The 27926-nt window shown below is 42.6% G+C and overlaps 3 protein-coding genes across 3 annotated transcripts; 1 reads left to right on the forward strand and 2 right to left on the reverse strand.

Moving 5' to 3' along the window:
• Positions 1 to 582: 582 nt before the first annotated feature.
• Positions 583 to 9132, reverse strand: LOC309572225 (cathepsin E-like; the record flags this gene model as incomplete). The annotated part of the gene is made up of 9 exons (XM_082280357.1): positions 583 to 762; positions 855 to 953; positions 3386 to 3530; positions 4456 to 4578; positions 5248 to 5447; positions 5953 to 6071; positions 6582 to 6699; positions 8722 to 8899; positions 9077 to 9132. The coding sequence occupies 9 exons, from the start codon at positions 9130 to 9132 to the stop codon at positions 583 to 585; spliced, it is 1218 nt and encodes a 405-aa protein (XP_082136483.1).
• A 4603-nt stretch (positions 9133 to 13735) lies between these two features.
• LRRC10 (leucine rich repeat containing 10) lies at positions 13736 to 14572 on the forward strand (the record flags this gene model as incomplete). The annotated part of the gene is made up of 1 exon (XM_082280830.1): positions 13736 to 14572. One exon carries the CDS (start codon positions 13736 to 13738, stop codon positions 14570 to 14572), a length of 837 nt encoding a protein of 278 aa, XP_082136956.1.
• A 2567-nt stretch (positions 14573 to 17139) lies between these two features.
• CCT2 (chaperonin containing TCP1 subunit 2) lies at positions 17140 to 27857 on the reverse strand. Its single transcript, XM_082280612.1, has 16 exons — positions 27750 to 27857; positions 26858 to 26932; positions 26328 to 26393; positions 26118 to 26229; positions 25216 to 25292; positions 24378 to 24490; positions 23634 to 23836; positions 23335 to 23435; positions 23127 to 23254; positions 22614 to 22717; positions 20968 to 21087; positions 20286 to 20414; positions 20097 to 20200; positions 18989 to 19088; positions 18127 to 18268; positions 17140 to 17453 (listed from the first exon to the last, which is right to left on the reverse strand). Exons 1-16 carry the CDS (start codon positions 27750 to 27752, stop codon positions 17423 to 17425), a joined length of 1608 nt encoding a protein of 535 aa, XP_082136738.1. The 5' UTR covers positions 27753 to 27857; the 3' UTR covers positions 17140 to 17422.
• Between the last annotated feature and the right edge of the window lie 69 nt (positions 27858 to 27926).

The following is a 27926-nucleotide window of genomic DNA, read 5'->3' on the forward strand; positions in this document are numbered from 1 at the left end:
GTGCAAGGAACAGTAGGCGAAATTAGTCACCCCACAGGCATCAGTCAAATTCCCTTTTATATAAGCTGGTTGGAGCAAGCTAATTTAAAGAGAATTTCCATGGCACTCAGGAAACAAAGTTGAACAAGACCCAAACCATGGAAAATAGTGACGAAAAGGAAATCTGTAGGAAATGAGGTGGAAACTAGCACGCAAGAAGAAAAAAAAAGGATAGCCAGACCAGACAGGACTAGAATTAGTTTTGCCCAGTAATAGCTGCTATCTTGTTAGCCTGGCACAGTTCAGCATTTTTATTCTTCCTGATCTTTTGCAAATCTGAGTGCTGAGCTGTTCTGCTGCTTTATCCTGGGAGCTGTAGTGTCCGTGAGTTACTCAGGAAAAATTGTTTCTCCGTTGTAAACATATAGATATTTAACCAAACTATATAATCTGGGACAAGGATCACTGCAAAGTCCTTAAAACCTGGAGAGAGAGAACACAATATGCATTTAGGTCCAGAGTTTCAGTAAAAGCTCTTCTTCACACGTGTTGAAGATCATTACATTAACATTTGAGTAAAGACAGAATAAATGCTATTACGGCTCAGTGGTAATCCTTCCTGTGAACAGCTTTTGCAAATCCCACTCTGTCATTCCCACGGTCAAAAATGCAGTAAAATGCAGACATGAAGACATCTCCTAAAATCCAGAGCGAGCCAGTGCGAGTGGGGATGTCGAGAGACTGAAAGCCGCTCATGCAGAAGGTTTGGTCATCAATAGACTCCTGGAAGAGAAAGCACCTGTCCCTGCAGCAGCCTGCTCCCTCCCCAGCTCAGGGAGTAGGGAACAGGGAGCGGGGAAGCTGCGGATACGCACCTTGATGATGTACTGCTCTGCAGTCAGCTTGTACTCGCGGTGTCCGATCGCGAAGCTTATGTGAGGCAAGCTCGACAATCTTCTGCAGTCTACGAGAAACTGGACACGATGCACTGACTGAGACGGGATCGCTTTGTCTTTCTTTAAGTATTGCCCTTTGAGTTCAAGGCTTTTGGAGTAGGTAATAGTGAATTTACTACAGAGAAACAGCATCGGGCTGACTAACAGCCTAACACTGCCCCCCAGCTTTCCAGTTCCTGTACTTGGTCAAACTAGCCCAGCAGCCCACACCACAGCACCCTAGGGACCCAGGGTTGATGAAAATCCTTGCAAGTCCCAAAAGGAAGGAGGTGAAGGGGGCTCTGATATCCTCCCTGTGCAACTCAAAGGCAAAACTAAGTGTGAGAGCCCCAGCGAGCCTACATCAGCAAGGTCTGCTGAGCAAAAGTCCTCCAGTGCTCCGACCTTGACAGGGTAGAGGGAGCTGCTCCAGCCACAGAGGGAGCACCCAATGGCTGCAGTTCACCCCTGGTCCTCCCATAATACCATCACATTAGGGGAAAAACAGCTAGTGAGGAATACAGCACTTTATGCTTACACTTTGCCCTGGAGTGGGATTTAAAGAGTAGAAGGACTAAACTCTGGCATGGTCATTAATTTCCATAAATAATACATTCAGTTACAGTAACAGAGAAGATAATTTCCTGTCCTTTCTAGTTATTTCATAAAACAACTGGTGTGTGAAATGGCATTGCAGAATGCTCCAAGTCCCAGAGCTGCTGTAAACTGTGTAGTGTTTAAAGCCATTGTTCTAGAGGCTTCCCAGAAGGAAGAATCTGCTTTTTGCTATTTTTCAATCTGTTTTATGAAAACATAACCTTACATCTTGTGTACACTTACCAACTGTCATACCATTAGAACAAAACAAAACATGGGATACAGAGGACAAGGGTAAAAAAAAGCCAGTAAAAGGATTTGTAGGATACAAGAAGCAAGATATAATTATTTTACATAGCTGTTACAGAATAGTACATCCAGAACAAATCAATCCTTGCTGAAAAGAGATGAAAATTCTGGTAAAATCCTGGATGGATACAGTCACTTTTACTGGGATAAATTTGAGCTGATATGTGCAGTCTGTCTTTGATTGCTAAAAATCAATCATAGAAAGTCTTATTTTCAGGCTGCTTTCTTGCGGAATCTGAGATGCCAGCTGAGTGTTCTTCCGTCAGCACTAGCGTATATGAACTTACACAGCAATGACCCATTCCTTGTTTGTATTAGGCTAGTATAAGCATATTGGAAATACGTATTTTATCTATATTCATTAGCATGAACCATTATAAAATCAACTTGTTATCAAAGCAGACTCTTCAGCATGTATCTAAAAATTTGAACAAAATCAAGATTAAAGGTTTAATTGAGAAAGAATCAGGAGCCTAAGGAGTTACAGATGTCACTCCAAGCCCTCCTATTACAAATGAAAGTGGATCAAGAGTCTACTTTTGTCTTTGCTCCTTGTCCAGTACACTGGGCACTTGTAATACTCTTAATTTTCTTCCAAGAGCAGTTTTGGGTCAGGATAAAGATGAATTAGTTAGAATATGGTGCTAATAACACCGAGGTCATGGTTTTGATCCCTGTATGAGCCATTCACCTGAGAGCTGGACTTGATGATCCTTGTTGGTCCCTTCCAATTCAGAATATTCTGTGAAATGCAAAGTTAACAAAAGCCATACACAGCAGCTTTCCTTGGGCACCGGAGCTGTGTAACAGGCTAGTGACCTGTGGGAGTCAGCCAAGGACCAGCAATAAGGCACGCTAGAACTAAGCTGGTCTTTCCCTGGAGGCAGGAACAGGAAAGAGTGGTGAGGAGTGTCTGCAAGGGAGATGTAGGAGACAGCAGCAGGGAAGAAAGGAAAACCAGCAAGGGACCAGAGGAATAAGGTTCAGGAGGAAGAGTAAGAGACAGCAAGCTTTGTCCTGTACCCTCTGACTCATCTGCAAGGAGACAGAATTGTGAGTGACACTGATGTTCCTCCCTCCCAGGAGCTCTGGCATGACACCAACTGCTCCACTGCAAGCTGACAGTGAGAGGTCCTGTCAGTGAAGCCACTGTGGGGTTGTCATTAAAATACCATTCCCTTTCCATTTGATGCTGACACAGCTGGCCATCAGCACCAAATCCCTCTTGGCCTGGGAGAGCCAACAGCTAGAGCTGGAGGCCTTGAAAATCCTCTGAGCTTCCAAAAGAAAATTCTCTCTCATGCAAGAGTACAGATCGATTCCTCAAACAGATGTGCCCATTATTTCCTTACACACCAGTATAGAAGAGGAGGTGAACATCTGGGAGGACAGCTGGGGTGAGGCATACAGGTCAAAAGCAGCTTGGCTCAGAGTTCAGTGCTGTCCTGGAAACAAGGCTTTCACTGGCACCTGTCTAAGCAATCATTTCGGTTATTTTCCAACTCTCTGCATCAAATACCAGTTTCTCTTCCTCTCTAGCTGTTTTCTGGCTGCACAGTTTTTACCTCTCCAGTATTTGATGGACTTGCCCCAATATATTCCTGCAGTCGCCTGATTTGTGAAGAGGGGCCAGTGATAAGAGAAGTGCCCGAGTCAACGATGGCTTCACAGCCATGGGAGCAAAACGCCACCCGGCCCTGGATCTTTATACTGTAAGTAAACAAAAAAGCAGCTTTAAGCAAACAGCATATACACTGTGACTGAAACACCATATTATTGCTAGCTAAAGTACCAGAGTACTGACCGAAGTTAAACCCAGACAACAAGTGACAGGACAAGAGAAAAAGGCCTCAAGTTGTGCCAGGGTAGATTTAGATTGGATATTAGGAAAAATTTCTTCACAGAAAGGGTTGTAAAGCATTGGAACAGGCTGCCCAGGAAAGTGGTAGGGTCACCATCTTTGGAAGTGTCCAAAAGATGTATGAATGTGGCACTTGAAGACATGGTTTAGTGGTGTACTTGGTGGTGGTGCTGGGTTTACAGTTGTGCTCAATGATCTTAAAGATCTTTTCCAACTGTAATGATTCTGTAATTCTATGATTAAAACTTGCTGCCAAGCTTTGCTTAAGATAAGAATGTCTGTGGACCCACTGCTCTCTCTCATGTCTCCTACAGCTCTAATCATGAGCTTTCATGCTCATAAGCCTCCTGCTTATGAATTTGTCCTCATCCCCAGGTATGTGTTCTCATGAATTTAAGCAGGGTGCTAGAGGTGGGACAAAGGAACACTGGCTACTTTGACCAAAGTTATCAGGACCGATGAGAGCAGGACCCAGAGCTGGATTCCTTTCCTGGGTACCTTAACCTCTTAAATGAACAGCCCACCAAGACTCGACCACTGGTGCATCATATTAAAACATACTAACATGCTCTCCCAGAAACCAGCTACCCACATCACAGCAGATTTAGAGAACTAACAAACCCCAATCTCATCCTGGAGAACCCCTCTTTGAGAGGCATGGAGGTACAACACTGCAGCTGAGTCCTCCTGCACCCATGTCACCAGATGCTTCTGTCTCTGGGAGTTTACCTACGGAGGTGAATTCCACCAGGTTTTTTATATATACATACATACTTGTTCATGTGTATTTGCCAGTAGCTTTTCTCTGTGACTGGGACCCAGTGGATTGAACCTTTGTAGAGAGAATGGTCTATTCCCCCCAGAATCAACTCACCACCATTCTCGGTGTCGTCTCCTCTGAAAGCAGAAAACAGTTTAACACAGGCATGGGAGTGTGCCAGCAGGCACCAGTGAGATTACACTTAAAAAGCAAAAGACAAATCACAGCCCTTTCTAAATTCAGATATGGATGGCTGAAAGGGATTGTTTCTAAATTATAACTGTATATACCCCAACTCAGACCCTCCAAACAACCTCTGAGAAGACTTACTGTAGACACCAAGGTGGGCATCAGGAGCAGGCTGAGACAGTTGCTACTCTCAGCTAAGAATAAACACAAGTGAAATAGGTGGAGTTGCAGCTAGGTCCAGATTAGAGAACAATATTTTTCTGAATTGTGGCTATTTGGGTGTAACACAGCATTTCTGTTCATCTCCATGGGCCAGAGGGAAACCTCTGGCAACAGACATGGAGAGTCTGAGCTGGGAACTTTTCTTTTCTTTATGACCAACTCCAAAAAGAATAAATCTCTGTCCGAAAAGTCATGATCCTCCCCATAACATTTTTTCTTTTCATGCCATAATCTTCAATGTCAAATTGAAAACAAAACAAAAAAAAAACCCACAAAGAATCTTTAAAAAGGGGGACATTTTCTAGGGTTGAAGCTTTATAGAGATGCACAGTTGTTTCTATCAACTCTTGAAAGAGATTTACTTCTTTTTTGGCAGTGTCATTTTAAAGACAGACCTTTTCAGATAGAAAGAGAAGACCGGCTCCTCTACCAGGTTCTGGTTCATGATGCTGTCAAACACGGGCAGAGCATTGCCCACTGCTAAGGAGGGGTAGCCTAAGCCCAGTACACCATCAAAATGGGCAAGGATAAAAGTTGTTCCTGGCTCAAACACTGACTCGCCGAAGTCCTGTCCCTTGATGGAGATGTTACTTATCTGTTGGGTAAAAAAACAAAGCAAAAAACAACCAAGCAAAGAACAACCACAACTGAAAGTAATGACACCATCGATATCAAGAAATTAGCCATATTTCTGATCCATATCAATGGATTCATTCAGTTTAAAAAGCCTCGGTATCTTTGTGCGACTTGCATCAATATAGCACGTGCCCATTTGGCAGGTAGGCTGCACTGATTCCTTAAAATTATTTATTATAGAATTATATTTAGTAGCCATAATTACGTGGGTGCTTTTTCATAAACCCAGGATAGGATCCAAGAAGACAAGCAGAAATGAAAAATAAAATCTGAGGCATTTCAGTTGGTAGCCCAAAGAGGTGTGGGTGTTGGAGCAGCACCCACACCTCTCAGAATCTGGCTTGGTGGGACCTCACCCTGCCCTTGCCTAAATGAGGCAAGGTTTTCCAGGACAAGGACAGTATCTGAACTGCCCTGAAAACAGCTGATGTGGAGGCTGACACCCATTTTAGGTGGGCACTCACCTGCAGTGTGTCTTTGCCAGCAATGCCCAGAAGCTGTCCTGAGCCGTACTGCAGGGAGAAGGCTTCCCCTCCGTGCTCGTATGAATCTGACTTGAAGGACTTAAATTTCTGATGCACCCCTACACAAAAAAAAATGACATCTCTATGCTGAGGGGAGGTCCTGGCATTGCACCCACTCCTCAATGCGGAACCAGATGAGATGTAGGAGAGCCAGATTTTTGCTTCTCTCATGAGAAAAGTGTTGAAGAAGTACTGCAGGTACCTCAGTTCCCCTGCAGGCATGCCAGTTTTTCTGTACCTGAGAGGTAATTTTGCATTTTAAAGAAAAATTAGAACAAAAATGGAAATTTCCACCTCTCTTGGTAGGTCTCCCAGGTCTGTTGTCATGCCTTTTACCTCATGGTGCAGAGGGACTCTGGGCAGTTGCAGCTGGCGCCTGCCCTGGCTGCAGCGTGACACGAGGGACAGAGACAGAGGAGCAAACTGGGGAGAGGAGAGCGGCCCTAAGGGATGCTCCAAATCCTCGCCTTGCAGATCCCTGCTGCCGACAAGCCTCTTGGGAAAGGAGAAGTGGGCAAGGTCTCTGGACCCAAGACACGAGAAGCATCAGGGGGAATAACATTTCTTACTGCAGGCCTCGCTGATGCAATAAGCGGAAGGGACCCAGAAGTTGGAGGAGCCAGTGTCAAACACGACGGTGAACCTCTGGGGCGGTGTCCCGACGCTCACAACCCCGTAGTACTGCGCCTGCAGGAGGAACAACCTGCTCAGCCCCGGGGCAGCCTCCAGCCAGCTATTCCTGAGGAAGAGGCCTGCTGGGGAGCATCACACAGCACTTCCTCAGGGGGTTCTGTGCAATTCCACTTAAACGTAAATGCACACCACACAAAGTGTGTCTGGTTCCAGTGGCTCCAGGCAGCAGGTTTCACTTCAGCTGAATGCATAACAGTGTGGCATTTTGAAAGCCTTTTGAGCAAACGTTCAGGTGGGCTCCCTATGGAGTCAACAAACCCACTTTCACTGGCTTCAGAGGTGGCAAGGTCATCTCCAAGATGAAACTCTCACATGACCACACAGACTTTCAGGCTGTTCCTTACTGATGTCAATAAAAAATCAGTGCAAAGTCAGCATGACCTGCCTCTGCCAGCTTCAGAGGGTTCCAACCGGTGGCACAAACACTGTCACATGTGGCTGCCCTTTTTCCTTTGTAATTATCAGGTATTATAGCAAGTCAAAAAGTATTGTGTTGCACAAACTGTTCCTGATGTACTGGACAAAGTTCATCCAGCAGATGAAGAAACTACTGACCATCCCTGGATACTGAGATAATCTGTGAACACGTGAATGCTGGAGTGAAGTGCTTATCCACATCCCATATACAAGTGTCTAAGTGCTCCTATCTGGCCCTGGAAGAGCACTTCAGCATTAAGAGGCCTATTTTTAGGAAGAGGCATTTCTGGAATTCAACCACAGATAAAGAAGCAATAGCTAGTGCCAAACTTTGTTCAGCACTACAAGTATTTGAATATGTACCTTCAAGTGCATACTTGTTAATTAATACATTGACATTTCTGACTCCAGAATTTACTGTCTGAGTGAGATACTCTTGAGAATGCAAGCAAGCATGCCATTTAAGAAAATATCCAATTGTACAGTAGGATTGTATTTCTTCCTGCATTAAATAAACCTAAGTGATGTTCATTTAAAAAAAAAAAAATTCCAAAAAACATACAACCAGAAAACCCACATACACACTGCAATAAAACCTCCTGACACACTGCAATGAAACCATTCCTGGTGCTACTTGAATATGATGGGGAAGTGGGTTTTGCTTTGTTGTTTTGAGATTTATGCCTCTTTGAAATAAGCTTTAAAGCAGGTTGAAATGCTTCAGTGTCCTTTGTTCTTCTTCACATACTTATTTCTTCATGGCCCTCAAGTGTCAGTAAGCTCTTGCGGAATGAATTTGGCCTTCCCTTCAATTCTGTTCCCTGTTCAGATGAAGACTTCACAACATTTCTGCAGCTTAGTTTTCCTTGAGATAAGCATAGCAGAAGAACCAAATAAAACAAAAATCAGAGACCATCCAAATGGACAAAATTCTAAACCCAGGAAAGACACCTTACAAAATGGTAGACCTGCTGACTTGCCTGTCTGAGATCCAGTGAAATTAATATTTTTCCTTTTTCAGTTTAGATGGTAGATCCTCCCAAGTCAGTCTCCAATATTTAATACATAAAAAAACTCCAGAGATAAAAGCAGAAAAATAAAAAACTCTACTTAGGTCTTTGTTATCACTGATTTATGGCTCCACCTGATCAAATAAATGAGATTTGGAGGATTTTTTTATAACACAGAAGCATCCATGTGTCTGGTAAATAGAATATGACTAAATGAAGTAATCAGATTCTGCTATGAAAAACCCTATGCTTCCCCAAGACTGATACAGGCAAAATTCCCATATTTCTTTGGGGACCCAATGGAGTCCAACACAGACCTATATAAAAATAAAACTTGTCACAGGACTACCACTGCTACTCTACATCAGCTTTCTACCCAGGTTCCATGCTATCCTAGATCTAGACATGCTCTATTTCACAGATTTCAACCTGGTTTTTTATGCTCTAATATTTATAGCATAAAGCGCAACGAGATACCTCAAGCCCTATAATTTCATTGACAGAATAGATTTGAAATGTGCTGGGAAAAAAAACCTGCCTTCAATAGAATGATGAGTCCTAATGATTGCATTACCAAAACTGTACTTACATTCATGTAATCATACAGCCTTTCTGAAGCAGTTCCTACTGATAAAGCAATATCTGCAGGGAAACAATGCAGATACCTCCGGGCAAAAACATCAGGGTGGTGATTCCTCCAAAATTCCTCTAATTCTCCCTTTTCCTTCAGCTGTTTCTTGATAGATTTGAATCGAATCAAGGGGATTCTATGCAGATAAAATAAACACACAAAAAAATAACAGACTGTCCTTTCTAGAACTGTCATATACTCAATTTTTTTTTAAAAAAGGCTTCTTTTTTGAGACCTCGAGTAGCAACAAGCACAGGTCACCCCATGAAGCCAGCTGAGATGTGTGCCAGCCAAGCCAGACATGTTTTCTTACCGTTCCACAGCCACGATGAATGGGATGTAAACCACAGCCAACAGTATCGCCCGCATGGCTCCAAGCGGTTCAGAGTCTAATGACACTCCTTTGCTCAGAAGTCCCTTTTTTATGGCCCGTTGTCAGCTGAGGGTCGTTTGCCAGGTCAATCAATCGCAGGAGGTCAGTGCTTTGGCAGAAAAGGGATTAATTTACTCTCAGACTAACCGCTGGTTTGTGCAAATAGTGGTGTCCAGTGGAGCTACTCAGGCACAGATAACCAGGGCACAGTCTAGACCAGACATTTCACTAACAATCCTAAATGTCTTTTACATAAATACAATCCATGGGGTGAGCTTGGCTCCTGTTAGCATGAGAAAGAGGAAGCAGTCCAAGGACTTGCTGCTTTTCAAGTTGCTTTAGTGAGATGTTGCTCAGAAGTGTTCAACGCAGAGAAAGAGGACATTATAACCATTTCCCTTTTGCATGGAGACATTTCAGCAGGGCTGAGCAGACAGACATTTGATGGGCTTGTGACAAGTCACCCCCTGACAGCTGAAGTTTAATTCCCTATTTATGGGAGAGCTCCAGTCTGAACATAAATGTGACTGCCACCCCATAAAATGGATCTTCAAAGTAAAAAACACAACAGTACAATACTGCAACACACAGTAAAAAACAGCAATAATTTTGCACACATTTCAGCAAGACATTTGGAAGAGTTCTTTTGGATTTATTTTCCTGCAAATTTCCTGAGGTTAGTGGCTCCCACCCCTGCCTAACACTTGGGTTCAAGTCAAGTCTGCGGAGAAATAATGGTGTCAAAAAGAGGCTGATTTGGCAGAGCACAACCCCAAAACCATCAGCTGCCTAGGAGGAAGCTGAGCACTGAGCCTGCAATTTACTTACAAGACTTTTTGAATCTTTCCTCTGCGCAAGAAAGTGCAGGAAGCAACCACGTACTGCAGCCTATATATTAAAGCTAACTTTGAATAATCAGCCATTTTTGTTCAAAAGGCTATGGTAGGATGCTGGGAAAAGAGCAACCACGTTTTTTTCCTTGCAACACACCACTTGTTTAAAATAAACTGCTCACTATGCAAAAGTGAACTGGAACTAAGTAATCCTCTCAAAAGAGAGCAGATGTGCAACAGCACAGTAAGGAATGAATGTCAAAGGACATGGAGGTGGCAGGAGTTGTCATCATCTGCCCTAGTAGCAATGTCAAGAAAACACAGCTGAAAAACCCAAACACACAGCATTTGTGAGCCAAGAAGGGGTCTAAACGCCTGTCACAGACTTTAAATAAATGCAAAGCAAACCAAAATTGTTCCTTTCAGTCACTTCCCTTGCTATGTCAAACTGATTGAGGAGGGGCATGAGAGCCATAAAATCAATAAATTTAGAGCTCTATTTATTAGTTTCCAGGGATTTTGAAATACATAGTTTGCTTTTGCCAGCGTACCTCCAAAATTGTAAGGGCTAAAAAAACTCAGCAAAGACTGAGTCTGGTGCCATCACACAGCTGCAGGCAGAGCTTTGGATCTGAAAAAGCACCAGCATCTCTATTATAATATGTTATTTCAAAAAATAATACAATCTCCAAAATGCATCTTCTATATTGATTTCTATTTTATTATTATTAGTTTTTTCAATTATCTAGCTCTGAATAATATTCCATATTTCTCCTGGACTCAGAGATTTTACACAAGTTATCAGCAAATGATCACATTTTCTGTCCCAGAGTCATCCCAGCCACTGAGCTGCAGGAGCTGGGTGCTGGAAATGAAAATGGTGAGCAAAATGTGGTCATATGCAAACTTCTAGAAAGCAAAGGCATTTCTCAAGGAGCCTCCACCTGTCATCTGATGCACAGCAGAGCAGATGTCATGCCCTTGGGTAAGGCAGTGTCACTTTGACAAGAGCAAGACAATGTCTGTGCTGAGTGCCTTTATCACTTGAACTTTTCCTCAAATGCTACAAATGTTTCTGGGAAGTCGCTAATGTTCATGTTGGAAGGCACCACGATAACTTTGAAGACATGAAGTGGCTTTCAAAACACTGCCTGGGTCTACTGTGGGGACTGCCTTTGCCTTGGTGACTCCACTGAGTGGCTGATTCTCAGAAAGAACATGATTGTTAATTTTATTGCAAGTGTAGTCCTTTATTAATCCACACACAAAGGTTATTCTTTCCCAAATTCTCTGATCTCACACTATGTTCCAAGCAGACATTAATTTAGCTAACAGAGGTACAAAATGCGGCAACAAAAGGTCATCGTGACTTTTTTTGATAAGCTGGAATAATGATTAAACTACAATGCAGAGCATCCCTAAGAAATAGTTATCTGCAGCTTAAAAGTTCCATTAAGTAGAAATAATTCAAGTAGAAAAAAAATACATCCATATCTGTATCTGCAGACACAAGGTACTTCGCAAAGTTATTTGTCTACATATGGATTATTGAGGAAAAATATGCCTAAACTAAATCATTACTATATTCTTACCTATGCTCTTATGTTGTTATGATTAGTAGGTTATCTGAAAAGATTTGTCTAAAAGACAAGGCTTTGCTGTGGATGTACATTCATTATTGATTATGTCAAATGTATTTGGTTTTCCACACCTGTAGCCTACAGTGCGTTAAGGGGAGGGACCCTTGCCTTCAGAAGGTGCCACGGTTGTTTAGAAATGAAAAACAAATACAACAACCTGCTGACACATTCCCCACAGTGGTCCTCTGACAGGACACAGAGTGTCAAAGCAGAAAGAAGTGTCTAGAGGGATATGCTCATGCAGTGCAAACCGGCCTCTTTCTGCTGGGGTGCCATGCACAGCACATCCTGCCATCAGAGAGGAAACTTTCAGGCCTTCTATTCCACAGCACCACCACAGATGACTGTGACATTATCTTTGTTCTCCAGGTGTGATACTCTGCCCAGCTTCTCCATTCAAACCCTATTTTATGGCACTCAGGTCTCAGCACTCACCATTCTCTGTCCTGCTGCAATACTGGTTCCCAGGTGTGCTCTCTGTTGTTCTCCTTCCAGAGGAAAGCCCTCCATACATTTCATAGCATCACTGCTGCATGGCACAGTCACTCATCTTGTGGGGAAAAGGCTCATAAACATCCTATACCAAACTGATAGCTAGTGATAGTAGAGAGCTCTGTATTACCAGATTTGACCAGAAATCTATAGGCCCCTTTAAGTGGTGCCTTTTCCTCAATCTTCTGTTTGCTCAGCCTTTTGTTTTTCAAGAGCATATGCCTCTCAGCAGTCATGGATTTTAGTATATCACCTAATACGCCTAAACCAATTGCTGATTGTTCAAAGAAAATATTCTCCCTAAATTATGGTAGAGTGTGGAAAATGACAGCAATGAGCTGTAGATATCAAAGCAAAGAGCCAGGTGATGAAAAGGTTCTTTTACCTTAAAACACTCTGCCAGCTTTAACGTCCAAAGTTCATGGTAGAGCCATGGCCAACACACAGGCAGGACAATCAGAGAATGGGTTGGGTTGGAAGGAATCCTAAAGATCATGTAATTCCAACCCCCCTGCCATGGGCAGGGATACATATGAGTCCCCAGGAAAGCTTGAAATAGCAGCAGCTCAACAAGTCAAACTATGCAGAGGTTCCTATACATGGGAATGCTCCTGGAAATTAGAACTGAATAGCAAAATGGGTGTTGATGAGAGGAGAACAGTTTATACTGTCACATCTAAATTAGCCGTAACTTTGCAACATTGGATTTATGTCAGTCATAACAAGTGAGAATCTTGATGGAATTAAATCCATGAGAGTTTCTTGAGAGGTTTTGGTACAGACACAGGAACTGCAGTAGCACAGTTGGAAGGTGAATGGAGAACAGCCTTGGCAGTTTGTGATAGCACATTACATTGGGATTCAGACAAGGAGTAAAACGTAATGTAATGAAAAAGGCCCTACACAGTCAAGAGTGCCACAGGCTATAATAAATACCATTAAACTAGGAATATAAATAGTAGAATGGCTCAAGATAGCAATTTGCCAAGTATTTGTGTTAAAGCTTTAAAATAGGTATTGGGTGGCAAGTTACACTCTGAAATCCAACTATTTGGCACCTTTCAAAATACATCCTGAAAGTGCCACTCATCTTGAAAGTCAGTCAAGTCTTGACAGTTATTTTAAATCACTATTTGATTATATCTGACATTTCTGCTGAAAGTTTCATGAAAGTTAAACATCTGAGCTTAAAAATTTGGTCTGCTGTGGTGTTTAGATTCCCAAGCCCATTCCTGCTGCCTGCATTGGCTACACAGACAGCACGGCTGCAAGCAAGAGGTGAGGGGCTGGGGCACTGGCGTGACCCTGATTTTGTTTGGGGCAAAATCAGAGAACATTTACAGTGGGCACGAAGAGGCAAGAAGGAATGTTTTGGGGAGGGGTGAGCAAGTGGGAGTGTGAGTGAGAGAGGGAGACCTGGGCCCTGAGTCGCCCTGTCTATAATCCCCGTCACCAAACACTCATTCAGTTATCAGAAACATTTCAGAGCCCTTGAGATTAAAGGCTGGTGCCATGTAAACAGAGCCTTATATTGGGAAGAATGAGTTACCAACAGGCCAGTGCACAGCAGGAGAAGAACAAGGCGGGCCTCTCCGTCCCTCGCAGTCCCGGCCATCCCAAAACAAAATCCCGAGATGGGCAACAGTCTGAAAGCCATAGCTGCTTTTGTGCCCTCTAACAAGTGCCAGAAGTACCTCCTAGAAGACCTAGAAGAGATGCCAGTGGATAAAATGGTGGATCTGAGTGGCAGGCAGATGAGGCAGCTGCCTGTGCATATTTGCTCTTTTAGGGAACTGGTTAAGCTGTACCTGAGTGACAACAACCTTAACCATCTGCCCCCAGAGCTGGAGCAGCTGCAAAACCTGCAGATCTTGGCACTGGACTTCAACAACTTCAAAGCACTGCCCCTAGTTGTGTGCACGCTGAAGCAGCTGTGTATCCTCTACCTGGGCAACAACAAGCTCTGCAGCCTGCCCCTCGAGCTCCGACTCCTGCAGAACCTCAAGACCCTCTGGATCGAGTCCAACTGCCTGCAGTACCTGCCCGAAGTGGTGTGTGAGCTCAGACTGCTCAAGACCCTGCATGCCGGCTCCAACGCCCTGCGCACGCTCCCTCCCCAGCTGCAGTGCCTGCAGGAGCTGCGCACCATCTGGCTGTCAGGAAACCTGCTGTCCGAGTTCCCTCCCGTGCTCCTGGACATGCCCTTCCTGGAGGTGATCGACGTGGATCGCAATTCCATCCGGTTCTTCCCCAGCCTAGCTCACCTCCCTGGCTTGAAGCTGGTGATCTACGACCACAACCCCTGCAGGAACGCACCCAAAGTGGCCAAAGGGGTGCGCAGGGTGGGGAGATGGTCAGAGGAGACCCCTGAGCCCCGCAAGCGATCCGGGGCGGTGATAGAAATCACACTCGACGAGAAACCATTGCTACCTCCTGCCGCCAAGACCGAGCCAGAAGCTGAGCCCTGCTGATGATCAATTGCCCCTTTTGCCCAAGGTGGCAGCGCACTCACGCCACTGCCCAACCTCTACCTCTCCCTTGCTTGCTGGTGTCCAGGGATCACCACACCACCTGGCAGTCATCAGGAGTATGTGCACCAGCTTGGAGATAATGTGACAGCAAAACTCTTGTACAGACCCATCTTGTACCTGTCTTTGTGCAGCACCCAGCACTCTTCCTAGAAGAGACTTCTTCCCTTTCCACCTCCCCCCATGCTGCGACCACTCAGAGTTCACAGCAGAGATGAAGACTCAGTCTAGCTGTTTTCTATGGGTAGATTGCATGGAGCACTTATGGACTTGCTGCTCTTCACCTGTGGGCTCACTCTTCTCCTTTCCACCTTGCTGAGGTGTCCCAGCTCAGCTGGAAGCTACTGCTCAAGATGGTCACTGCTGAGACCCACAGCTCTAAAGCAACCCACAGCATTTGTCTCAAATTACTTATCTGAAATGCAGCAACACCCTGAAGGTTTCCCTGTCTGACGCGTGCGAAGCGGTAGCAGAGTCCTGGCTGCGCTTCCAAGGAAACAGCATGTATGAAAAGGGGGCTCTCCTCCTTTGCTGCTGCCTTCTTCCTGCAATAGTTGTTGGTACTGTTTGAGTACTGCCAAACAGCATTTCAAATTATGGTGAGGAGAGCTGTAGGCTTTACTGCTGGGTTTTGTTACTGACAACACTGCCTCTAAGGGCAGCTGTACAGGACAAGTTTTCATGCAGGAGCAAAGAAGAAAATCAAAGCCTAACTGAAAAGGAAAAACTACAAGAATTGCAAAGGTAAACTTGCATGAATAAAATCCAGGGCTGTAAGCCTGTCACTACAGGCTTGCACATAATCTGAAGGTGAGGCAAACTTTACTCAACTGATTTCAGCTGCGTATTTCTCAAGCTTGCAGCTTGGACCAGCCCAGATCGCCCTAAAAATGCCCTTTTTTTTAAGCTTTGCTTTAATTGAGTAACAGAAATCTGTCTCAAAGTGACATTTTAAACTTCAGACTCCATAGCATGGTTGAATTAGATGAAAGACAGCTGTTTTAAAAGGGTGGAGAGCCGTGGCGGCACGCTCTTCTAGTAGAACTGTCTCAGCAGTGCAGCCTGCAGAAGCAGCAGTTGACTTCCCAGAAAAGGTTTGATTCCATGCCAGTTCATGACTGCTTAATGTCATCTACATGCTTGAAAAATTATCTGGGAATATATAGACTCTGCTAGCACATGTTGTCTTGTTAAATGAAGTCCAAATTTGGATCTGGCTGGCACCCATGTAGTGTGCTACTAGTCAAATTAAAGTATACTAGCATCTTGCCAAGTTAAACCATCCTACTTTGGAATTAACAGCAAATTCTTTATCTAGTCTTGTTCAAACAATTTCTTCCTACAAAAAGGAAAGTAGAACAAAGCTTTTTTAATATCCAAGGTCAATGTTTTATATCCCATAAAACTGAGCTGGTACTGTCTTCAGCTGAGGGGATGGGGAAGAGTGTACTTCACTTGCTTAGCAGTGGTTTGTGTTGCACTCAGCTCTCTCCAGTCTTGTCACTTCTGGAGAGCTGAAAAGTCTCTGTCAAGAGTTAAGGGGAGGATTCTCTAAGCAGATGCCCTTCATTTTATGAAATCTAAGGGAGAAAAATGTTTGCACATATACTTGGTTATTTCAATTTAATCTTTCTGCTTTGGCAGACTTGCCCTGGTGTTTGCCAGGTGCTTTACTATACTTGCAAGGGCCAGAAAGGTCACAAGGCCTTGCAGGCATCATTCTGGGCCCCCACACAGACAGGGCCCCTGCTTGTCTGTGCTTACAGTCATCATAAATCTGCATGCAGACTTCTGCAGGCATCAGAGGCTTCCTTACAACCTAAGTACAAAGAAACCAGTCCAGTTAAGAAACATGTTGCCTTTGCAGTAACTCCTAGAATGGGAAAGTGAATATAAAGACAGGCTACAACCGACATGAAAAGGGCAGGGCAGAAAGGGCAGGAAGTCAATGTTATGGAGCCTGGCACGTTTTCTGCTAAGTGCCCTCTACTGCTAAGTGCCCTCTATCGTAAGTGTTCGTAAAGTCAGCGCAGTACTTTAGAGATCAACACTCAGACTGTTTGGGCCACAATGTTGCTATCTCTCCAAAACTCCATGTTCCTCTCAACTCCCCTCAGCAGAATGTAGAATCTGTGGTGTAAAAAGCTGTAAAATCACTTAGTTGTAGTTCTGGGCATTGACTGAGGTTCCTCTTCCACTCTCTCTCTCCCATCATATTAAAAAAAAAAAAAAAAAAAAAAAAAAAAAAAAAAAAAAGAGTAATATTCCAGTATCCCTAGAAAAAGATATCATCTAACTTCAGAGCCTATTTCTAAAACCCCAACTCAAAACCTATGCAGCCAGGACTGGAATACACCACTTACACTAACACAGCAAGGCCAACATGAACCAGTGAGCAACGAGGGCTTAGTCACTCCCTGAAGCATCCAAGGCCTGAGGATGTGCACCGCAGCAGTCCTAATGGATCTGCCCTTCCTGGTTGTACAGAAAGAAATACAACTTTGGGGAATCTGAATTATTTATTTTTAGCTTTTTATTTCTGTGTATTTTAAGTGGAACCTGGAAGGAACAGAATGAATAGGGTTGTATAAAACCCCTGGTTTATACACCCCTGAAAGTGAATTCCTCCCCACAACACATAAAAGCTCCAGTAAGTAAAAACCAACTGAAGACAGTGCCATTGATGGAGACATTTATCTCAAGCTTCTGTTCCATAACCTCACAAAAACTAGACCATTAAAAAAATTTACTAGGTGAGATCTGGTCCACACATCCTCAGGAACTGAAGAAAATTTAACAGGGGCGATGGTCTGGTACACGTTTTCTGGGGAGAAAAAGAAAAATCAGAAAATTCCCACCACGCTGATGTCCACCAGCCCCTCCCCACCCACCCTTATTTTTTTTTTTAGCTGGTATTTTGCATTCAGTGACATCTTTATCTCACAGTACAAAAAGCAGTATCACCTCAAAGCTAACACACCACCTATGACCATGGTAAAAAAAATCCTGTGATTCAAAAAGCACTGAAAACTACCTGGTAGCAGGCACCCATGGGATAACCTGCCTAACAGCAGCAATTCTTCCCAAACCTTTTAACAAACGTGTTCCTGTTCCAGCTGCAGACTCTATCTCAGAAGCAGCTGGACATTTCACTACAACTCTTGCCAAAAGAAAAAAGAAAGCATGATCCCTTACATTTTGGTCAGCCACTTGTGCAGATGCTTGAGTGCTATACACAACACAAGCAGCTGGTGACCTAAGATTAACTAGGCATTACTCAGGCACAGCAATTTAAGTTTGCTCATGGCTCTAAAGGCCTGACAATACTGCTAGCTAATGCAGTAAAATTATCTAATATGAACATCAGCATGTCAGGTGTCAGGCTCCATTTCAAGTGAAGTATTTTTAGAACAAGACTTTTCTGCACCACTACTCTTCCACAGAAGGAGGTTTACTCTACACCACTGTGAGCGACCATGCAGATACTCTGGTCATACCTTGGTGCTGCTTTAATGATGTCATCTACACGAAGAATCATTTCTGCTGCTTCAGCTGCACTCAGCAAAACTTGTCTCTTGACCTGGAAACTTTCTGTTACTCCCAAAACTGACATGTCTCCAATGACACCCTCTTTCATATCTGGAAGAAGAAATACATTAAGAGGTGGTTTTTTCGGTTTTGTTTTTTTTTAACTTGGCTTTTTTTTTAAGGAAATTACAAGAAGCTGAGAGCATAGTAACTTACATGCTCAGATGAACTACACTGATAGTAAGGGAAGTATTAAATAAAGTCTTTTACCTCAAGACTCCTGATTTAAGCCTAATGTTGCAATTACATACAAACAATGATAAAAATTTTATACACCGTGATAAGGAGACAAGATCCCAACAGGACTCTCCACACTATTCCCTTAGATATATTAACTTCAAGGTTCTTCTCCACAATTCTGGTTGTTGTTTGGTTGTTTTGGGGGGGGGGGGGGGGGGGGGGGGGCGGGGGGGAAGAAAGGAGCAAGGGGAAGGATGTGTTCGGTTCTGCTGGGTTTTTAGCAGGTTGCTGGTTTTAAAACAATGTTTTCTTTTTAAGCTTCCTATAACTAGACTCAGTGTAAGGAAAGTGGTTTTTAGAGGTGTAAACCATCCACTTCAAAAACAAAGGTTTTCACTCCACTGTCAAAAGTCTGGTTGAACAGAAAAGGAACATAGTGCTGTACACCCAAGTTCTATGCAAAGCAAACAAATCAACATACTCAGTTCTCCCAGCTGATAATATGTGACAGACATATGTAAACAACTTTAATGAGCCTAATGGACCTGCCAAACAGAAATTCAAACACAGAAGTAAAACTGAGCCCCTTACCCAGTCCATAAGTAGTCTTCCCTTCACTATGAGCTGCTCTGAGCTGAGCAACCAAATCAGCACTGTCATAGCCAGCATTATCAGCTATTATTGTTGGGATCTAAGGGGATAAACACAGATTGTTTTTACTTAACACAGGGACTGATCCCTAGTAAACATGAAACATACTTCGATGTTTTAAGTTTACAACTGAATTTCAAAAAGATGCTTCAGAAACATGGCAGGTGATCTGTTACTGTGTTCAGAAGATATAGAAAAAGTAAAAAATCCAAACTACTTTTCCAAGAATTAATTTCAAGATCCTGGTGTAAGAAAGTATCTAAGAGGACAGAAGTATGTTAGCAGATTTATCAGTTCATTTTACATGGACAGAAGAAAAAAAAGAATCTTGTAGTTTATCATTTCAGACTACAACTAAAGAAATGTTTCCATTTAAACAGCACAAGCCTGCTGGTAAGCACATTAACCACCTGATCATTCTGTTCACTGTTTCCGTGACAGCAGTGCAAACTTGCATGTGCTGACTGAAGAGGTCACGTGTTAACTATGATCTTGAAATTAATTTTCTTAGGAGAAAGGTTTTGCCTAATTTAAATTGCAGAAAGTAAATTTCTTCTCAAATTGACAGCCTGTTAGCACAATTCTATTAATGTTTCTTGTGACATTCTTATTTCCTACTAAGATGCCATCTACAACCCAAGACTTGTAGATAGTACTGGAGTATGAATACACCCAAACAGCACTAGAGCATCAATGAACAGAAGGGCTGCTCTTTTCTAAATCAGTCATCAACTACATAAGGTGAGGTTTTTATGTACTATTTCTACAGCACTTTTAACTAGCAGGTAAGGTGAACAAGAACCAATTGGAGGAGGGCTAGCATATAAACCTCCACAATTCTGTAACATGCAGAATTATTAAAACACCAGTACTTTTTCCTAATACAAAAACCAAAATTCTCCCTTTGTTTATCCAAGATGTGTTGCTAAACTTCACTTTATTTCAGAAAACCAAAACTTTTAAAGTGAAGCAACTATCTGATGTCACAAGTTAGTAAACTTCATGAAGCTTTGTCTCTTAATCCAGCAAACTGATTAAATAAACCTACCATTCGTAAAGCCTTAGCAAAGGACTCCATTGCAACAGACTCTTTGCCAGGTGTTCTGACAGCAAGTTCTGCAACAGCATTAGCCATCAGCATCTCTGAACAACCTATTCATTGAAGACACACAAACGTTACATATCTGATGTACAGTAATACAAAATGTGTGTCATATACAAAGAATCTGATATTCACCTCCACCATACACAGTTCTTGTGTCCTTCACAGTCTGGGCCAGGACACAGAGAGCATCATGCAAAGACCTCTCTGCTTCATCTAGAATCTGCTGTGTGGCTCCACGCAAAACTATGGTGCAAGCTTCACCTGGAAAGCACAAATGCAAAAGGATTAAAAAGAGAATCCAGGACACAAAAATAGGCTATCACAAAACATTTTAAATGGTTTTGCTATCACTGCAGACAAGTTTTGTATTACTTAATTTTGGGAGCAAAAGCAAGCATGATGACATTTCAAAGATAGGATGAAATTATGTACACAGTGCTATTGCTTTGGTTCCACAACACCTTATTTAATTTAACAGAAAATTAATATCACCTCAAAACTCCTTGAAAACTTAAGAGAGTATTGGTATTTACTAGAACAAGCTCTCAAAGCTGTTTATGTATGATATATTGCTACTTTTCTTGTCAATTTAATCTCCCAAAGCAGAAGTCTTGGTTCCCATCTTTAAAAATGATTGTATGTTCATTTATGTAACATGAATCATAGACAGGATTTTTACTGAAAAGCAAGACTTCAATAAAAACAGTGACATGAATCATTACAAAATTCCTATGCCTCACTGGAAACTGAACAGCATTAGCAGAGGGTTACAGTAACGAACGTTACCATACACCATTAGTGACGAAACACTTACCCATTGCTACTCCAGAGAAATGAATGAGTTTATCTTCTCCAATCATGACTTCTTCAATAAGCTTGCAGCTTCCTAGTTTTACTAGCTCAGGGTGATCAAAGGTTGATGCAATTTCACCACCTACAAGTGTAAGATCATAAAGCAATCAGAGCTCACAACGAAAGCATCCTTTCAGGCAATGTCTTACCAAGAGGGGACAGGGAGGGGATGTGAAAAAAATCATCTTTGTAATTGCCCCAAAATAAATTCAAATTAACAATACTGATAAGCCAAGAATTTCTCATGTCAGCATATGGCACCAGAAACCTTTAACCAATGCTGATAAATCCCTAAAACACCTATGTTTTGTTTCACATCACAAGGACTACAATGCTTTCGAGTTTGTGTCTGATAGCAGAATAAACATTCATCTTTGCTAGCATTAAATTGTCAGTATGTTTCAAGTTTTCACAGTATTTACTAATTAAATATTTAGAAAATACTAAATGAAGTCTCTTATGCTTTAAAACTTGAGCTTGTGACAGTATTCACTTTGCCTGCCTGATGATGGCTGAGAACCAGTGGCCACCATTCTCCTGCATCACAAGTCTCATTCCATGCTGTAGCAGCAATACTGTGCGCAATTTGTGAACTGCCATATTGTCAACAAAATAGGTACTACAAAGACCAAAATGTCTTTGAACAGAACATTGGTCTAGTTCTTTCCTCTTCCTATTAGAAAACTCTTTGCATTACCAATGCATGCTCAGTTATTCCACAGTAGCTTGCAGCACTGTGTAGTTGCAGCACTATAAGGAAAACCAAGATACATAGCAGAGAGTTTGTGCATATTAAAAACTTGTCCTTTTTTCAGCTATACTATTCAAGCCAGTGTGGTCCGGTAAGGCCCATTTGCTCTGCCTAGAAAGCTTGCTTTGAATTCAGAATGAAAGCAATGCTCCTCTCAATCATGTATTTGCCTTTGTCAGTGTGCCTACTGACAGTTACATACAATTGCCACTTCAGTTTTGCTAAGATAAGTAAGTCAGTGTCTTTTCCTTTCTCCTGCAAAACTACTTCATCCTCCTGATCACTTTCAGAATCAACTATAATGCTCCAGTTAACTATCTCTAACTTCAACAACAAGAATTATCTGTAGCATTCTAGAGATTTCATTTTCATTAGTTACTAGAATCACATTTATGCTGACCACTACTCAGAATATCCAGGTTGTTCATGTCATTTGAGGTCCACCTCAAGTCGACAACTCAAGCCCTCATTTTTAACAAAGGATGGCTCTTTAGTCTTTTCTATCATTACAACTGAACAACAGCCATGTAGAACAAAGTGTTATTATCACAGAATCAAGAACTATTAGTATAAATTTGTGGAGTTCTTCTTTTATTGCTAAGTTTCATCTTTTCCTTAGAAAACAAACATTTCAAAATCTTATCCGTCAGGAACTTAACTAAAAATGTTTTTAAAATATGGAAGAAAATTACTAACTGGCACTAACTTGCTAAATTATATCCCACGTTTTCCATTATGATCCTTTATTCAAAGATGTTGGAGAAAAAGAAGCAATGTTCAAGGAAGTTTAATGTTTACTAACGATCAAACAAATAATGTGCCCCTCCAAGTTCCATACGAGATGGTACTCTACACACCTGTGACAAGAGCCAGACGTTCTACACCAGCAAAGTCTGCATGTTCAATAGCCATGACACCAGCAGCTCCAAAGAGCTGTTCAGGGTAGTTGTAGATCAGCTGCCTAAAATTAAAACACATCTCCCCATCACACACAGAACAAACCTTTGAAAATAACAGAGTAACAAAAGACACCAGATTCTCACTAGCATGGACACAGGACAGATTTCTGAAAGCTACTAAAGCAGTCAACGTATGAGGCACCTGCCACACATGGAATGTTACACAACACAGAAGCAAACACAGTGACAGGAAAACATAAAATGCTAAGAAAAAAAACCAATTCAACCTATGATGCTTTTTGAAATACCCTTCCTCTGAAGAAACACTATCACACTAAGCACAGGCAGCCATATGCTTTAAGTCCTTTGATCCTAAGTGCCTGCAGGGCACTTAACTGCCTATTCCAGCAGAGTGAACTAGAACAACGTGGGAAGCAACGTAACTCTCCCCTTTTCTCAAGAAATACATACCTGTTAATAAAGCAATTAATTCCGTGTTTAAGAATACGATCCACTTTCTCCTTCATTTTTTCTTTTTCTGCCTGCTCTATTTCTGCCACTTTTGCTGTGGAGTCCACTCTAACACGAGAACCAAAAATCTAAATGAAAGAAAAGAGAGATCACTCTCAAAACTCCATTTACAGAAACACTGTATCTCAACAGTAGTTCTGCCACATACCTTAATCTTGTCTGTATCCATACCAGTATTTGCAATAAGAATCTTTGCATTTTCAATTCTTTTTGGTTGATTTACACCAATCTTCTTGTCAAGTAAAAAGCCTATAGTAACAGAAAGGTCTTGTAAAACTTCCAATTAAAAAAGGAGTACAATTCATAATTGTAACAAAATCCCCTCATCTTTAGTATTCAATTTAATAATAACATAGTAATGTTTCCTATAACAAATTTACATAGATGTGTAACTGTCAGAAACTTTATTTCTCAAGTGCATATACAGTCAACACTCAAAAGACTTACCTTCATCTAAGTAGGAATCAGCCAAACTTCCACCAAGTTTCTTAATGACATGGATAGCCTCCAAGTTACCAGAACCTTTCAACCTAAGAACAGCTTCTACAGCTAGCTTGACAAAGTGATCCTTATGGTGAGTAAGTAATTTTGATGAAAGGGTTGTTCCTGCAATGTTCATCAAGTCTTCACGGAACTTCACTTCATCATTACTACAATAAAGACAGTTCAGTTAAAGTGGAAAGTCTGAAAGCCCTACCACTAGCTACCACCATGAGTCTTTGTTCACTTCCTCTAGCCTGTGCCTATATGTACCGTATTCTGTTTTGAGGAATGCTGCACAGAATCCCTCCACTGTCCTGGAACACAACCTTCTATTTGAAATACAGGTTTTGTTAGGAGAATTTTCACATTCAGCTTTAGAAAGTTTGTGCTCTCAAAGTGCCAGGCAAGGGAAATTGTTACATTTTAAATGTGAATGTGAAATCTGAAATAACACTTCAAATTTTTGTTCCAGGGAGCAAATTACTGTTTGTGTTTTGTTTCTGCACATCCTAAGTAATTCTGAGTATAAAAAGCTTCTGTAATTCACTTGAAATAAACCCCAGTATTTTTTTCTCAACTGTTAAAAATCATTAGCTCAGCCTTCACTATACTTTTAATATGAGTGAAGATTTTACCAATGGACTGTAATTCACACTGATGTTTTGATCTTGAGTAGTTTTTTGTGAAGAGCAAATGGACATTACTAACCCATGATCCACAGCTGCTTTCAAAAGTGCCTCTCTTGAAGCCTTTGTGGCTGCTCTCCAGCCTGCAATGATGGTCTGAGGATGAATCTTCCTCGCAATCAGTAATTCTGCCTCCTATTTAAATGAAATCAATATTATTTCCCCCCCAAACGCAGTTACACTAACTAGAAAAGACACGTTCATTTATGAATGCAACTTAAAGTGTACTTGAAAAATGACTATCTTCATTTTTCTGAGGGAACTTGGCAAGCTGATGGATCATCCCTTAAGATGCTCTTGATCCCAGTTCCTGGACTTGAGATGATCAAACTTTCTGACACAGCTCTGCTAGCAAGAATTACTCACTTCTCATGTCCCTTTCACAGTAATTTCAGGTTTAGAGTTTGGCAATGTAAAATTTTACATAAACAAAAAACCCATACAGAGTTTAAAGGAACACCATGAATTCAGGTCTTGAGCAAAGAATAGAATTTAGCAGCAATTTCCTCATTAATGTTATGGAAAAGGATTTCAGAGGACTGAGCCTCACAACTAAGCAGTGCTGCATGCTGCCCAGTGCAATAGCCAGGAAGCGACCTGTTAGAGTCAACTTAAAATACTTGAGAGTTTATAAAAAATAATGTAAGGAATTATAGTCTAAAATAATACCAAAAAAATGATGATGCAATACCTAAGGGTTGTTTTTTCCCCCTACCAATTTCAACAGCAAAAGAGCAAGCAAGCTATTCCTTCCTATGCTTTGGGAGCCCTTTTCAAAAGCGTAGGATAACACACCTCCTACTGGTGGTATCAGACAACTACACTGGCAAACAAGCATCTGAAAAAATGTAATACATCACCCTCAGTAATTCAGCTGCCAACACTGTGACAGACGTAGTTCCATCACCAACTTCATCATCTTGAACCTTTGACATATCTGAAGAAGGAAAACACAGTATTAATGCTATTTTTCTCATGCATTAGGAGGAGAGAAACAGATCTTACTCTTTGCGTAAAGAGGGAACTCCAAAAAACAACCACAGAAAAACACGACATGCAAATGAAATTCAGCATCCTTCAAATTCCTGCTCTTTATTTGCAACCTAGACACCAGTTTCAGCCTGGTGATGGTCAAGATGCTCCCCTCTGTTCCCAGTCCTAAAGATGCTTATCAAAAGGAAGTACAGGTGGATAGAAGCTCTAAGGTACAGATACAGGATCAGAGACTATAATAACCAGGTCTGCTGCATGAACTGCTGATAAACTGGGACCCAGCAAACATAAAATCATTAGGAAATCTGACACCCAACTCTTCAGGCTCCTGCTTGTCACCAGAACCGGACCACTGAAACAGTAAGACAGCTGATCACAGAGGTAAACTGTCCAGAAGTACAGTGCTCACTGAGTGACAGAGATTTAAACCTGGGAGAACCAGAGAACCTCTGTTGCCTCGTAGATTTCTGTTCTGGATTTTCCCACTGAAAAAAGAGGGGCACACAGCTGTCTTTTGTCCCTTCTGACTCCTGGGACAAACCATGGTTGCGGGAAAGAAGACATCAGAACAGTTCTGAAGAGCAGCATACACCTCCATTTTACTTTTTCAAAACTCCGCAACTCTTGCAGTACCCTGCCCTCCTTACTTCAGGACTTCTGCTCCCCCCCTTCAATTTTTCACAGTATTTCAAGAACAGTTTTCTAAGAACAAATAAAAACTCTGTAACAGAGTTACAAACTAACAAATATCAAGCCTTTAAGAACTCACCAACTAAGACCTTGGCAGCTGGATTGTCAACTCCAATAGCTTTCAGGATGGTTGCACCATCGTTGGTAACTGTCACAGAGCTGTCTCTTCCGGTACTTAAAAGAATCTTGTCCTACAAGACGTGAGATTTCAAACACTGCTTGAAAACGCACTGTAACTATTAAAGCCAAATTAACAGGTATGACTACTGAGAGCCTGCAGCTGTCTTACCATGCCTTTAGGGCCCAGCGTGCTCTTGACTAGGTCACCAATGGCGATGGCACCAACAAAGGACGACTGAAATGAAAATAAACATACCTCAGGGAACAGTTTATTTCTACTGTAATACAAGAATTATACACTATCACGTAGCTTTCAAGAGGACATTTCAACCAACCCTTCCACCTCTTTCAATGGAGGCTGTGTCCAAGTTTCTTTACTGTTATATTTTGATAACCAGAACAAATATACTTAATTCTCACAGAAACCGTAAGTCTGTCTCAAAGCCAGAAAAAATGCCTCCCAATAAAACACCAATCTTCTGAGCATCAGTAGTTACTTCGATTTTGACAATGAAGAGTTTCTCTAATTTTCAGTATGAACAACACTCCTCCTCTCTTCTGTTCACAAACGTGCAACAAGGAAAGCCAGTTAGAGACAGAAGTTCCACATCATGATATGGTGAAAGTATTTTTAGTAGTAGAAAAGACAAAAGTTTAATTACCTCAGGTACTACCAGTTTCTTAGAGAGTTAAACTTACCAACCGAGCTGTTTCTGCTTTCTCTTCATCTGCACCTGCCTTGAAAATGTTGACAGGAGCAAGGGAAATGGATGCCTGAAACACAGATATCATAAGGATATTATTCTAGCTTCAATAAAACAATGTGTTTTAAAAATCCCTGACACTAACAACCTAAACAACGTTTTTATTAATAAAATTACTTCCATACCCCATTTTGTTGTGATAAAAGATATATTTAAGAAATAGTCACAGTTCTTAAAAATCTGCCTGGCAGTCTCATAGTCCCGAGAAGGGGTTACGAGGCCGAGCGCAGCTGCGCGCACAGACGGCGGTGCACACGCCCCCGGGCCCCACCAGCACACCGCTCATGGCTGCGCCTGCACTGCTGCTCTGCCCGACGAACCGGCCTTCCATGCGACCCGAGGGCAGGCACAACCAGCAGGAACTAAAAAAACTCTATTTACTGACCATGCTGAAGCATTAGCATTTTAATACCTATGCTGATTTTTTTTGGTTATTGTTTTTTGCATATCAATGCAAATTAATTACAGCAGTTACCAATATACGCCTTTAAGGACCAACATTTGCAAAGCATCCAAGGCCTTAAAGCACACGGATCAAATAGCCAAACATCCCTATCGCGGCTCCCGGCACTCAAGGCGGGGCCGGGAGGGGTCGCCCCGCGCGCGCCCGGCCCCGCCCCGGCTCCAGAACCTTCGGGGCCCCCCGCCACCCGCGCGCGGGGTCGCGAGCGCCGCCCCCCCACCGCCGGCACAGCGCGGGGAAAGGAAGGGCGCGGCCTGCAGGCCTCGCACGCGCGCCCGCGCGGAGCGCGGCCCCGCCGCACCCCCGGCCCTGCCCTGCGCCAAGCCACCGCCGCCACCGCCGCCACCACCGCCCCGCCGCTCACCATGGTGCCGGTACCGCCGGGACCCGCCGTCCGCCGCCTCCTTCAGCAGAGAAACAGCGCCGCGCCGCAGCCCCCACGAGCTCCACCGGAACGGGCGTCAGAGCGGCCGCCCCTTCCGGCGGCGCCCGGCGCTCTGGGAGCCGCACTCCGGCCCCCGCGCCCGGCGCCCTCAGCGGC

The sequence above is a fragment of the Coloeus monedula genome (genome assembly GCF_965178545.1).
Source record: "Coloeus monedula genome assembly, chromosome: 4".
Lineage (NCBI taxonomy): Eukaryota > Metazoa > Chordata > Aves > Passeriformes > Corvidae > Coloeus > Coloeus monedula.